Source organism: Aulonocara stuartgranti (genome assembly GCF_965226115.1).
Source record: "Aulonocara stuartgranti genome assembly, chromosome: 18".
NCBI classification, from domain to species: Eukaryota; Metazoa; Chordata; class Actinopteri; order Cichliformes; family Cichlidae; genus Aulonocara; species Aulonocara stuartgranti.
Genome location: NC_138954.1, coordinates 23,783,185 through 23,796,376, shown reverse-complemented (window position 1 = coordinate 23,796,376; position 13,192 = coordinate 23,783,185). Strand labels below are relative to the sequence as shown.

The window sequence follows — 13,192 nt, the reverse complement described above, 5'->3', positions numbered from 1 at the left end:
GTAGCTTTAGTTTCCTGATCTTAGTTGAAAAGAGCGCCACTTGTTGTGGTCTTGTGCTGCTAAATTGTAGTTTCAAATCAAGGTTTCTCTTCACTGGTGTGATCATATGTGCCATATTTAAACTGAACTGTGCTCTAAATTTTCCCTTAAAAAAAAAAAGTGTGTTTGTTTTTTTTAAATATGCACATTTTCTCACAACAGAAAGAGAAGATCTGCTAACGGGGTATAAAATGAAAACCTCAAACTTGTAACTAGCGTGGCTAACATGCTACCCGTTCCTGCTGCTTTACTACATACTCACCAAGTAATCAAAGCTTATAGTAAATTAAATAACTTTACCTGTTAAACAGTTAAACAGCAAATGTGGGATAGACTGTGCTAAGGTTTAAGCTCACGAAGCTTGCCACCTTAAGTAGTTGTAGTTGCTCTTTTTAGAACATTGTAAAGTTGTATGTGAATGAGCACTGCCCTGTTTGGTGAGGCTGCCACTCCAGCCCAGTCTAACAAAAGTAGGCTTAATGGTTTTTCAGGAGATATTTCGCACATGATTATAAAAAGATAAATTAAATACTGTCTGGAAAGAATATGTTGGGATAATTATTTAATGTGGCTCTGGAAAAACCCTCTGTGCCATTTGTGCGTGATCCCCTGGAATAGAATAAAACCTTTTCCTCATCACTTGGCATTGCTGGACTCATCCCTCTGAATAGCTGCAATGGCAGGCTGTTTTGAGGTTGCTGTAGAGTTTTTATGACAGGCTGGGGAGGATTTTGGCAGCCTGTTGATGTGGTTGCTTTTTTGGTGACGTGTCCATGCCTGTGCCACATGCAGTAATTCGCACTGCATGTGTACACTAATACTCTATAAGTACATCTGGGTAACTCTAGCAATTACACCGGAGAGAAATCTCCCCCTTGGGTTTTACCTGACCTTTGCATAGTTGTTAATGATGCATCTAAATCAACAGCAGCTGATTGACATGTGTCGCCGTTGTTCTAAATTTGCTCTACAAGTTGCGTAAAAGGATTTCTTGCAGCCTCAAAATAGTTCCGAGTGGTCTAAGCAGTTGCCATTACCCTGAAATAAATTCATACCGCGTGTGCAACTGTTGTGGTTACCCAGAACAAGTTAAGTTCATGTCGCATATTGACATTATTGTCATTTTTAGTATGCAACGTAGTGTAAGGGAGCACCCAGGACTGTTATTTTTAACATTTGTGCTGACAGTACATTGATTTGGAACTTGTAAGGAGGGTTTAAAAAGACCCCTGCGTGTAACCGAAACCCTCTGGGTGCAACACGTGTGGTCGTGGATGGTGAACATGAGAGCCTGATCTGAATTGTGTCAAACACGCTGTTTGTATGACCTAGAATGTTAGTCAACACTTTAATTGTTAATGTGGTCATAAAATGTTATAGCTTGTTGTGTGTATGGCTGTTCAGTAAAGATATAAATGTTGATTTCATCAGTTCAGTTTGCCACTTAGTTCAGTTGTTTTTCATTTTATTTTAGTTTGGTCTCCATTATTTGTTAATGGCATTTGTGCAAAAAAATATCGACATTTGTAATATTTTTATCTGGTTTTTGTTTTTTTCTCCTTTTGTCTTCTTTCTGTGAAGCCCTGGACGGACCTGTGGGGTGTTTGACAATGAGATTGTCATGATGAATCACGTCTATAAAGAACGTTTCCCTAAGGTAGCTCCCTTTCTGTGTGAAAGTCTCATAATCAAAGTTAAAATCTTCAACTGCTCACTAAATGGATTAGAAATGTATGCAGTACTGGTTTAAACGAAGGCTTTCATTTTTGTTTCCCAGGCGACGGCCCAGATGGAGGGTCGGCTGCTCGACATCATTGCAGAGTGTTCCCCGGACACCGCTCTGCCCCTGGCTGATGGTGTGCTTGGATTCATTCAGCACCAGCTGGTGGAGCTCGCCAGAGACTGTCTGGACAAGTCCCAGAATGGCCTGGTGACCTCCAGGTACTTCATGGAGCTGCAGGAGAAATTGGAGAAGCTGTTGCATGAGGTGGGTGTCTCTCATCTTTAGTAAATGATTTTTCATCTTTTTCATACAGAGAATTTTTTTTCTCTTCTTTTCTTTTTCAAACAGTCAGGGAGTGTTGGTTCTTTCTAAGATGTTTCTAGCTGGTGTTATTGTTGGTAGCTCAGGTTGCCCTCTGGGACATTGCATGCTGTACTATAGCAGCACTGAGGACACTGAACATTGAAATGAAAAGGCCCATTTCCTCTGTTAATATTCTGCTGATTCCACTCCATCCGTCAATAATGTTCTGTATTTTGTGTTATTACATAGGGGTGTGCAGTGGTCAAGTGTTCAGTTTTGTAATGATTGTGTATTCTACAGCAAAACAGTGGTTTAAATGATTATTTTGTCATATAATAATTTCTTTAATTAGTATATTCTTTGTGGCCACAGAAATTGTTTTGACCCTTCTCCACATGCTAAAATGCATATGTTGAGTTGCTTGCTAGTGTTGCTTTTTCATAAAGGTGTTTACAATTTTTTTTAGAGTGGATTTTTCTGTGTTTAGCAGGGCAAGAGTTTGTTTTAAACTGACTGCTGAATAATCGCTCCTCTGACTGTTTCACCACCTCTATCATACACTTTCTGAACCTGCTGTTTGATCAAAGCGCTGTTGGATTTAGATAAGCAAGAATGAGTGTTAAAAAGTCAAATGTTTTTCCATTATTTATAAGCCTGGCAGAGCATGCAGTGAGTATTGATTCAACATGTTGAAATACCAGCCCTTGAATCACCACCAGACAATGTAAGGGGATGAAATGGATGCTAAAAATATCACCCGACAAGTGCAGACAGCTTCTTTGGATGAGTTGTGGTGGCTCATGGCTTGTGTCAAATGGATTAGGTCACTATAATAATCACATCACTATTTGTTCTGTTCAGGCGTATGAGCGCTCAGAGAGCGAGGAGGTGACCATCATCACCAAACTGGTCAAGAAGATTCTCATCATCATCTCCAGGCCTGCCAGGCTGTTGGAGTGTCTGGTAAGACTCAATGACAGACGCAGTAATAATCACAGCTTTACGAGTGACGTAATAACACTATGTCCATCAGCTTAGATGCATGCGTGAAAGTTGACTCATACATGATGTTGACATCTTGTAGTAGCGATTAGTTTGTGCAGTAATAATAACCCAGCTTACTGTTTACTAAGCCAAGTTCACCTTGCTAGCCTGGGTCTGTTGTTAGTAAGGTGCCAGTGATGCTCCAGTTTTCCAGGCCAGAAAAAAAGCCCAGATTGGAGCAGAAACATTTTTCTGTCATTTTTCAGCATTTTTAATTGTATTACAATGTTTGATCCATCGTTTCCCGATGTAGTAGTTGAAGCTTTTCTACATATTATGTCAACAAAGTAATGTATATTTGAGTGAAACCTGAACTGTCTTTCCTTTATTTTTTTATATTTTGAATCCAGGAGTTTGATCCAGAGGAGTTTTACCAACGTTTGGAGGCTGCAGAGGGTCAAGCCAAAGTAGGACAAGGCATCAAAACTGATATTCCCAGATACATAATCAGCCAGCTGGGCCTTACCAGAGACCCCCTGGAAGGTGCAGATTTAAAAAATATATATATATTTCTATCTCATTATTGCTTACTTCAGATAAATTTGAAAACCCTAATGCAGTTAGCTTAAATAAATCATTGTGAACTAATCTCGTAAGATACAGTGACAGTTTTGTGATTTTTAACTTTGATTCGCACTGGCGTTTAATAAAGTTGGATCTGTTTTGTCTGCTGCCGTTACAGAGATGGTTCATTTGGAGCATACTAGCCCGATTCACAGATCAGCGAGCAGAGAGTCTGATGACACTGGAGAGGCAACATCTGCACAGGTATAAGCTTACATTAAACGGTTACCAAATGCATACAGTGAACCCTAAAGTGACCCAGGAAGAACAGATGGCGCTCATGTCTCACGTATTTTAAAAATATTCCACATCCTTTAGATTAGATTTATTTGCTTTAAGATTGTCTTACTAGTTTTTAAGTCACCGAGTGGCAACCTTTGTTGATACGGTGTTGATTTCTTAGGGTTTTTTTCCATATCTGTCACACATAAATGATCATCAAAGAAATTTTATTACTAAACACTTCTAAACCTACCTAACCCTCTGTGAAAAAGTAATTGCCTCCTTAAATAATAAATTAACTGATTAACCACATTTTTTTTGAAAAACTGAATTTCATTTCACAAGCTACATTCAGGCCTGGTTACGACCAGACCTGCTGAATCAAAAAGATCACTTAAATAGAAGCTGTCCATCAAAATGAGACGGGCACATCGTGTCACGATTTAAAGAAACAGTCGAGGGGAAAAAAAGTCACTGACATCTGCTAGTTTGGAAAGTTTGCCAAAGTGAACCACAGTGTGAGCCATTATCCACAATGGAGAAAACTTGGAACAATGGTGAACGTTCCCAGGAGTGACCTGCATTGAGGACTTATCACAAAAAAAACTAGAACATCATCTAAAAACATCCAATCCTCAGTTGCCTCAGTTAAGGTCAGAGGTTATCATTCAACAATAATGAAGAGATTCTACCAGAAAATCCTGAAGGAGGGTGTCTGGCCATTAGTTCATGGCGTAAACCAAAGATCACCTAGGTTATGTACCAGCACAATGATTCAAAACACACCAGCTAGTCCACCTCCGAATGGCTCAATAACAGCCTTTTTTATAAATACAGTCCAGGCAAGTTTGGATAGTTTTTTTTTTTTTCTTCTTAATGAATGAATGAATGAAATCATAATTAAGAAAATTTGGCTTGTCTTTGTTTAATATTAAAATTTGTTTGATCTGAAACATTGAAGTGTGACGCATATGTGAAAAACCTAAGAAGTTTGGAATAGGCAAATACCTTTCCACAGCACTGGATGTATTAGCAGGTTCCCAAAATCCCAGCCTTCAGCCTTTCACTGTGTGGATTTGGCATACTCTTTGCATCATTGTTGTTGTTGTTTTTTTGTTTTTTAAATCATTTTTCTCTAGCAATTTGTGTTGCGTGCATAAAAGATGCTCCAGTTGATAAAGCAGAGCTGAATTGTGTCTGTGACAGGATTAACTGTGGTGGGTGACGAACTTGACGGCTGTGGCATATGCACCAAAGAAATATTAAATGCCATTTGGCAGAGCATGCAGATTATTCTTGATTCAATGCTATTTAAGTGATAAATGGAGCTCTCGTTAACATGAAAAAAATTCTCCAAAAGTAACACAGCAGCTGTAATTTTTTTCCTCTCCCCCTTTCTCTTTCTCTCTCGTTGGGATTTGCGTGATTCAGAGCCGTGCAGCCTGCACCCCTCCTCGTAGGAAACCACTGGAAAGCGACTTTGAGACTATAAAGCTCATTAGCAACGGCGCCTATGGGTGAGTAAGACAGACTTCTTTGTTTGCGTTTGACTGAGTCAGTCGCACCAAGAACCACAGAGATCTAAATAAAAGTGGAAACTAAAATGTGGATGTGTTTTTGTAGTATTTTTGTGTTCAGGCTGGAATTAGTCAGGGCAGTTTCATTTCCAGTCTGAACTGATATTTACCACTATGTGATTCCCACAATTGATTTTCTTTGTATTATCTCCCTGCTTTCTTTGTTGATGATTGCTGATTATTTATTCTGTCTCTCTTTGTGTTGTCACTGCCTCTCCCCTTCCTTTTGCCTCTGTTCTCTTACACAGGGCCGTATTTCTGGTGCGCCACAAAGACACTCGTCAGCGTTTTGCTATGAAGAAGATCTACAGGCAGAATCTGATCCTTAGAAATCAAATCCAACAGGTGTTCGTAGAGCGAGACATCCTCACCTTTGCTGAAAACCCATTTGTGGTTTCCATGTTCTGCTCTTTTGAGACACGGAGGCACCTGTGCATGGTTATGGAATATGTGGAAGGTACAGTTGGCTCAGACTGTAGACACATAGAGACACATGCACACCAAGCTCTTATATATCTACCATACAAGGTACACCTTTAAGTCTAAGTCACCTGACCTGAAAGCGTTTTTCATGGTGGCCTCATTTGTGTTTTTAAGGTGGAGATTGTGCCAATCTGTTGAAGAATATCGGTGGGCCTCTGCCTGTGGACATGGCCAGGATGTATTTTGCTGAGACTGTCTTGGCTTTAGAGTACCTTCACAACTACGGCATTGTACACAGAGACCTCAAACCTGACAAGTGAGTCAGGCAAACGGATGAACAAGGAGAATATTCTTATTCCTTCCCCCCTCCCCCATATTTCTTGTGAACGCCTTAAGGCAGCGCTAAATAACTTAAAAGCTTTCATCATTTTTAAACTTGCAGTGATCTGTAGGGAGATGGAATCTTTCTGAAGATAGAGCAGAATATTTTCAAACTTTGAGTCTTTGATATTTTTTTTTCTCTAAAGATGAAATTCCAGTGCTTTGAGGGCAAGCATTTGATGTAACATGAAACATTTCTGTGCTTACTTCCTTTGTAGTTTGCTGATCACCTCCATGGGACATATTAAACTGACAGACTTTGGACTTTCAAAGATTGGCCTAATGAACATGACAACCAACTTGTATGAAGGACACATTGAAAAGGATACCAGAGAATTCATTGACAAGCAGGTTTGTCTCTTCTCGCTTGTCTTTTTTTTTCATCTCCTCTGATTTTGAGCTTCTCTAAAATCCGCCTTTTCTCTTTAACTCTGTTTTTTTTTTTTTTAAACCTGTCTACAGGTGTGTGGTACTCCAGAATATATCGCTCCAGAGGTGATCCTGAGGCAGGGCTATGGGAAGCCTGTGGACTGGTGGGCCATGGGGATCATCCTTTATGAGTTCCTAGTGGGCTGTGTGCCTTTCTTTGGAGACACACCAGAGCAGCTCTTTGGTCAAGTGGTTAATGGTAGGAAATCTTTCAATTGAACTCATAGTTAGTTATTTTTATACACATAAATCCAATCCATTTGTCATCCTCTCGCTCAAAATTCTGCAATAGATCTCTGTATTTTGGCACATCAGTCCCCTGGGCTTTGTAGATACCTTTAGTTCCCTTCGTTGCATTCTCTCCTGTGTTCAGATGATATTATCTGGCCGGATGGAGAGGATGCCCTGCCAGCTGATGCTCAGGACCTTATCACCAGACTTTTGAGGCAGAACCCTCTGGAGCGCCTGGGAACAGGTTGGTGACAGCATGATTGCTGATGGATGAAAAACCTTCTCTGGGCCTCGGGACAGTGTGACTCTGAGGTGGCCAGAAAAAGGCAAAAACATGCTTTTTGTGACAGATGTGTCACTGGGTGTCTTACCAGGAGGTCATAGTCTGCACAAGGCCTCATGTGGAGGAATTTAATTTTAAGAGTTTAAATAAAGTTGGCACAGGAATAAGGAAGGATTTGAGGTCTTCTGTGTGTTTATTTGGCAGATTATTCATTAATAGAATTTTACATTAACCAGGCTTGATAAAATTGTTTCCCATAGACCTCCCATAGAGACAGAGAGGTCGACTAGTTCACAGTAATCAATAAGCTCTCTAGAGCTTTCTGACTTGAATGTTTTAGACTTCAAATTTCCACTGTTTTGACTTCTTTACACTTTGTTTGTGTTTAGGTCACTGTATGGGTTAGGACCTCTTTACTTTTCAGGCCTTTTAATTATGCACACTTTCAAAAGATCATTAAGGTCAGCTGACCAGATGCTTTTGGTTGTACCGGGAAGCTGGTTAAATCACAGATCAGGCCTTTGCTGTAACTGCAGGTAAACTTTGAAGCAGTCCGTTACACTTAAGTTATTTGAAAACTCATTTTTACTCTTGACATTTAAACCTGACTGAGACTTGAAATTTAATGTCTTATTGCATCCTATGTTGCACAGCACTAAATGCTTGTTTTTAAATTTTCTTATTAATTAACTTGAATTTATAGAAAATAGCAGCAAATTCGTTTTACAATAAGCATAAAGCCAGAGACCAGGAGAATGGAATGAAATTCAGTTAAGTTTTATTTATATAGCACCAAATCATGGCAACAGATGCCTCAAGGCGCCTCAGTGCAACAAAGAGTCTGGCTGGGGATCAGACAAGCTCAGACTCAAGTCTGGGGACCTCGATGCCCATATTTGAGTTTAATAACTTCTTTCTCCAGGTGGGGCCACTGAGGTAAAGATGCACAATTTCTTCCTTGGCCTGGACTGGAATGGTCTCCTGAGGCAGAAAGCTGAATTCATCCCACAGTTAGAGAGCGAGGAGGACACCAGCTACTTTGACAGTATGTGGATTTACTGACTGTGGGCCTTTTATGAAGTAGATGCACTGCATTGTTAAAAACCTGTGAGGAGAAATTCATTTGGAAATGAGCTCTCAGAAAATGGATGATTTTATGAGCTAAATTTGTAGCAATGCAGCATGGTGGTAGTTTTAATTTGGATAGGAAACTGTTCCCAGTTTGTAATCATTTATTGCATGCCACCATGTTTCCCTCCAGCCCGATCAGAGCGATACTGTCATCTGGGCTCAGATGACGATGAAACAAATGATGATGAATCATCTCTGGAGCTACGACAGTTCTCCTCTGTAGCCCACCGCTTCAGCAAGGTACTCGTTACTACCCATGAGTTATAATCAATATTAATACCTGGCTCATGGAACAAAGCAAGACTTTTTGTTTTGGTGTTGTAATTTGGTTAATGAAATACCTCTGGTTATTTGTAGGATATAAAAAAAAAAAACCCTTCTTCTTTAATCCATGCCACCTTTTTCCTCTTAAACTCCAGGTGTACAGCAGCACAGAGCACCTGTCCACCTCCACTCCATCCAACCTGAGCCTGTCATCATCAGACCGAAGCCACAGCGAGGAGAAGGAGGACCGATGGGAGGGCAGGGGAGTCCTTTCCCCTGGTGACGGACACAAACATTTGGCGAGTGCAGACAAGAGGGCAGATGGACACAGGGGGAGGTGAGAGCATGGAACAAGGGAGAGTGATGTCCTTATTATGAGAACAAAACTATCACAGCCCTCTCTGTATTCACAAAATATAATAGTCTCTCGTATTGGGTTGAAGCGTTTCCTATTTCAAAAGGGCAAATTTTATAAAGGTCTTTTCACGTCGTTTTGTATTAAACCAATGAGCCATTCTAAAGTTCCCCCAGTTGGATGTTTTCTTGCGTGCATGTCAGATGGAGGCCTTTACATTGCCCACGGGTGTAAACACAAGTGATATATCCATTCAGCGTTTACTGAAGCCTCCCTGTGTGGTGCTGAATGGAGTGAACCATTAAACCATAAAAGAGAAACAGGATATCTAAGAAGAAAATTGATTAAAAACCACAAAATACCAAATAAGCTCATTTTGCTGCAGTTTTCGAATAAAATATTTAGGGCTGCAGCTATTGATTATTTCATTAATTTAGTAAAAGCCTTGACATAAGAACACCCCAAGCCCCCCTTTAGACTTCCCAGTGTTTACTGCTTCCATATAAAAAGGACGGCTGGAGTCAGCCTTCAGCTCATCTTCCTATTTTAATGTAGCTTTACTTCTGTAGCTTTAGAGCTGATTTTTTTGCTGTGTAAAGTAAATGGTGGTGGATGAAGAGGCCTTTCTTAATGTCTGAGTTTGTTGATCAGGTGCTTCAATGAAGGACTCTCACTAGCTGTTTCCCAGTAATGGTTTTAATGGTGATTACAGGAACAGAGCTGCTGTTTTGGACACTAGAAACACTTTTGTCTTTCACTAAACCTGAGCTCAACATCTCAGTATCAACTTGTTAAACTGTGTCATCATCACTATTGTTGTTGTTGTGTTATCAGTGTTAAACACTTTTGTTAAATGTTAAATCGTTTACCACAGAGCCGTGTGCATCGAAGCAAAGAATGTGCGTCAAGCATTTTTTTTTTTTAAATTTAAAATAATTGAATCATTCACATTACTCAGTGACTCGTTGCAGCCCTATAAGTAATGCACTTTTTAAAAAACGTAGTGGCAATTCTTCTTGTTTTTATTGTTGAAAGACATTTATTGTGTAGTTAGGAAGGAAACTGTTGTTTACTGCCCAATTTCTAAAAGAGAAACTTAGCTAAAATCTGCATTTTTATTGGACCTGCATTTTACCTTTATCTTTCTCAGTCTCCGTCCACGTGCGTCATCCAGCTCCTCACAGTCGGAACGCAGCACCAGCCCACTGGTAATGAACAACACCCAGAGCTTTGACATCATGCCTCGAGTTGCCATCCCTGCTGATGAGGAGGGTAAGAGTATAATAAATGCAGAAACTACCTTATCTACTTTTTTTTTTTTTTGCTGCTGTGAAACACTAGTACTCACACATTGTACCCACTATTGTAGATGGGATGGTTTCCAACCTGCGCCGCATCCGTCTCCGGAGCAACAGCACAGGTACGAGGCCATCCTTCAGGAGGGGGGCATCTCGACGCATCGCACATCAGTTAGAGACCCCAGAGAAACCCAGGTCCCCCTCTGGAAAAGTCCCCAAGTCTGCATCAGTCTCTGGCCTTTCACTCATCATTACCCCAGGTATCTTTGCAGGATGAATGCATTATAGAAAGTGTTTGGAATTAAAAGAAAATGGTGACAAGAAACGAGTGTTCATGTATTCACAGTGCCCTCTACAGCCTAATATTGTGTAATTATTGTAAATATTGTAAAACACATTATTTATATTGAAGTCAAGATTAGAACAGTGTTTGTTTGGTTTTAATTACTGGATGCAGCATTTTAAAAACAGTAGTGCTTACACTTTATAAAGACTCAGCTGTGTTTCTTCCTGCTTCTCTTCTGCTCCTAACTAGATGACTCAGGAGGTCCTCCTACGAGCCCCAAATCTTCTTTGTCCTTATCATCCAACCCCTCGTCCAGAGACTCGTCTCCCAGCCGCGATCTGTCCGTCAATGTCAGCTGCCTCAGGCCTCCGGTGGTTATCCACAGCTCTGGGAAAAGGTTTGGGTTTGCGCTGCGAGCCATCAGAGTCTACATGGGAGACAGTGACGTCTACACCGTTCATCACATGGTCTGGGTATGCGATCTTATCTGGTACTGACTAGATTTATACTATATTGGGAATCAAAAGCATAGATGTTTAAATAACTTTATGGCCTCTTTTTCTGCGCTGGCCCTAAAAATGAGTGAAATCAGCATCACCAAGCTCAGCAACATGCAAACACTGAGAGGCTGTTTGCTAGTTTTTAGGTATGCGTAGGTATAATTTAAAACCAAATGACTCAAAATAGTTTCCAGCACATGGCAAAGAAATTGTGCCATCTGCTGGTTTCCTGTTGGAACATGTCAAACTTTTTCTTTTACTGAACTGAGGTTTTAAACAAAGCTTATGCAATTTGGTATGATTCGGTTTACATTCTCGTGATTTGACAACAGCTGCTTCACTCAACCAGAAAGCCAATAGTCAGACTCATAGAACCCCAAAAATTGACCCTCCTCACTCTTTTAAAAAAAAAAGCCTTTATAAAAGCTTCTTCATAGCCTTTCACTTTATAGGAGAACTCTGTGGTCATAATATGATGGACATGGTCAACAACAATACTCAGACAGGCTGCTGCATGTAAACGATGCTTAGTCAGTACTAAGAGGCCCAAGCAGCCAAAAAAATATTCCCCACACCATTACACCACACTGAACCGTTATTATAAGGCATGATGGATCGATGCTTTGTCAACCATCTGAACGTTGCAGCAGAAATTGAGACTCATCTCCCAACATTTTTCCAATCTTCTGTTGGCCAGTTTTGGTAAACCTGTGTGAATTGTAGCCTCAGTTTTCTGTTCAGGAACAGGAGTGGCACCCACTATGGTCTGCTTCAAGGTTCAGAGATGCTCTAATTAGTTTCATATGAGTCTGTATATACCTTAACATTCACAAACGCTTGACTCTCATCTGGTCCTGAGGTGGGGTTGAAAATTTTAATTGTGCACTCACTGTCAGAGCCCTGAAGCTGTAGGACAAGCTGACTGATGAAATCAAGTCAGCAGACTCAGCGACCTCTCTTAAATTTCTTCAAGAAGCATACCTTTATTTATGAAACCTTTATGCTGCCGTGATACTTTGTTGCTATACATGGCATTTTTTTCACACAACAAGTTTAAACTAAGTAAACCAAAAACACTAGTTTTACTAATTGCATAGGTGAAACGCAGCAACAGCCATTTAGATGGTTGCTTTACCAGTAATTGTGAGGTTGTGTCTGTTTGGATCTAGTGCGTTGAGGAGGGCAGTCCTGCACACGAGGCAGGATTGAGGGCAGGTGACCTCATCACTCACGTCAACGGAGAGTCGGTCCAGGGTCTCGTACACACTGAGGTGGTGGAGCTTTTGCTTAAGGTATGTGGATAACGTGTTTTGTTTCGGGGGTTTTTGTTGCTTTTTTAAAATGATCATTATAATGTATGGAAGATTAAAACTGTCAAATTAAAGAAAGAATTTAAATAGAAATTTCAATTTTTTATTTTATTTTATTTTTTTGCGACAGAGTGGCAACAAGGTGACCCTCCAAACCACTGCTCTGGAGAACACTTCTATCAAGGTTGGACCTGCTAGAAAAGCGAGCTACAAGGCCAAGATGGCCCGGCGGAGCAAAAAGAGCAAGAGGAAGGACGGACAAGACAGGTACACGGGCGAGAATGAAATCATATTGAAGAATTGGACGTTTTACTCCTCCTTGAAGCCTCATGTTAGATCTCAGATAAATAGCAGAGTTCCTATTTGCTGATTTTGCAATTATAAAGTCGGCAAATGGAAAAAAAAGGATTTTTTTTTTTTTTTCATTCTGCAAGTCTGATTCGTGCATTAAAAACCTTAAAGCCTCCGAAAAGCTTTTTGTAAGAGAGACGGAGTGATGCTCCTAGAGAAGCTTTGATTAGCATTACAGTAACACGAGTTGGCTCCTTGTCTCAGATGTAAATGATGTAAATTTGCTTTTTTACAATTTTTTTTTTTTTATTAATTTACTTTTGTAGCAGACGACGCAGCATCTTGAAGAAGCTGTCTAAGCATACACCGCCTCCACCCATGCAGAGCAGTCGTAGCTTCTCTTCGGGGTTCCACCAATCATCTAGTGACAGCCTCTCTGGCTCACCAACACAAAGCCTCTCTCCTGGGCCTTCAACACCTTGTCGCTCCCCAGCCCCTGACCACTCTGGAGGTGAGAGAAGAGGACAATCGTTCTTGT

The 13,192-nt window shown here is 40.5% G+C and overlaps 1 protein-coding gene across 8 annotated transcripts in view; it reads left to right on the top strand.

Annotated features, from left to right (window-relative positions):
* The window catches only part of mast3a (microtubule associated serine/threonine kinase 3a), a 38,008-nt gene that overhangs the window by 21,399 nt on the left and 3,417 nt on the right, over positions 1-13,192 (top strand). For 5 of the 8 annotated variants that reach the window (XM_082513466.1, XM_082513468.1, XM_082513467.1 and 2 more), the window contains 20 exons: positions 1,621-1,696; positions 1,817-2,026; positions 2,927-3,028; positions 3,460-3,592; positions 3,792-3,877; positions 5,327-5,412; positions 5,721-5,929; positions 6,070-6,211; positions 6,495-6,627; positions 6,739-6,904; positions 7,079-7,180; positions 8,142-8,264; positions 8,481-8,590; positions 8,770-8,951; positions 10,120-10,241; positions 10,339-10,527; positions 10,803-11,026; positions 12,223-12,345; positions 12,494-12,630; positions 12,981-13,165. In XM_082513466.1, the coding sequence (XP_082369592.1) occupies positions 1,621-1,696; positions 1,817-2,026; positions 2,927-3,028; positions 3,460-3,592; positions 3,792-3,877; positions 5,327-5,412; positions 5,721-5,929; positions 6,070-6,211; positions 6,495-6,627; positions 6,739-6,904; positions 7,079-7,180; positions 8,142-8,264; positions 8,481-8,590; positions 8,770-8,951; positions 10,120-10,241; positions 10,339-10,527; positions 10,803-11,026; positions 12,223-12,345; positions 12,494-12,630; positions 12,981-13,165 (2,840 nt within the window). The remainder of the gene's footprint in view (positions 1-1,620; positions 1,697-1,816; positions 2,027-2,926; positions 3,029-3,459; positions 3,593-3,791; positions 3,878-5,326; positions 5,413-5,720; positions 5,930-6,069; positions 6,212-6,494; positions 6,628-6,738; positions 6,905-7,078; positions 7,181-8,141; positions 8,265-8,480; positions 8,591-8,769; positions 8,952-10,119; positions 10,242-10,338; positions 10,528-10,802; positions 11,027-12,222; positions 12,346-12,493; positions 12,631-12,980; positions 13,166-13,192) is intronic. The other 3 variants (XM_082513469.1, XM_082513465.1, XM_082513464.1) reach the window with 1 other exon arrangement.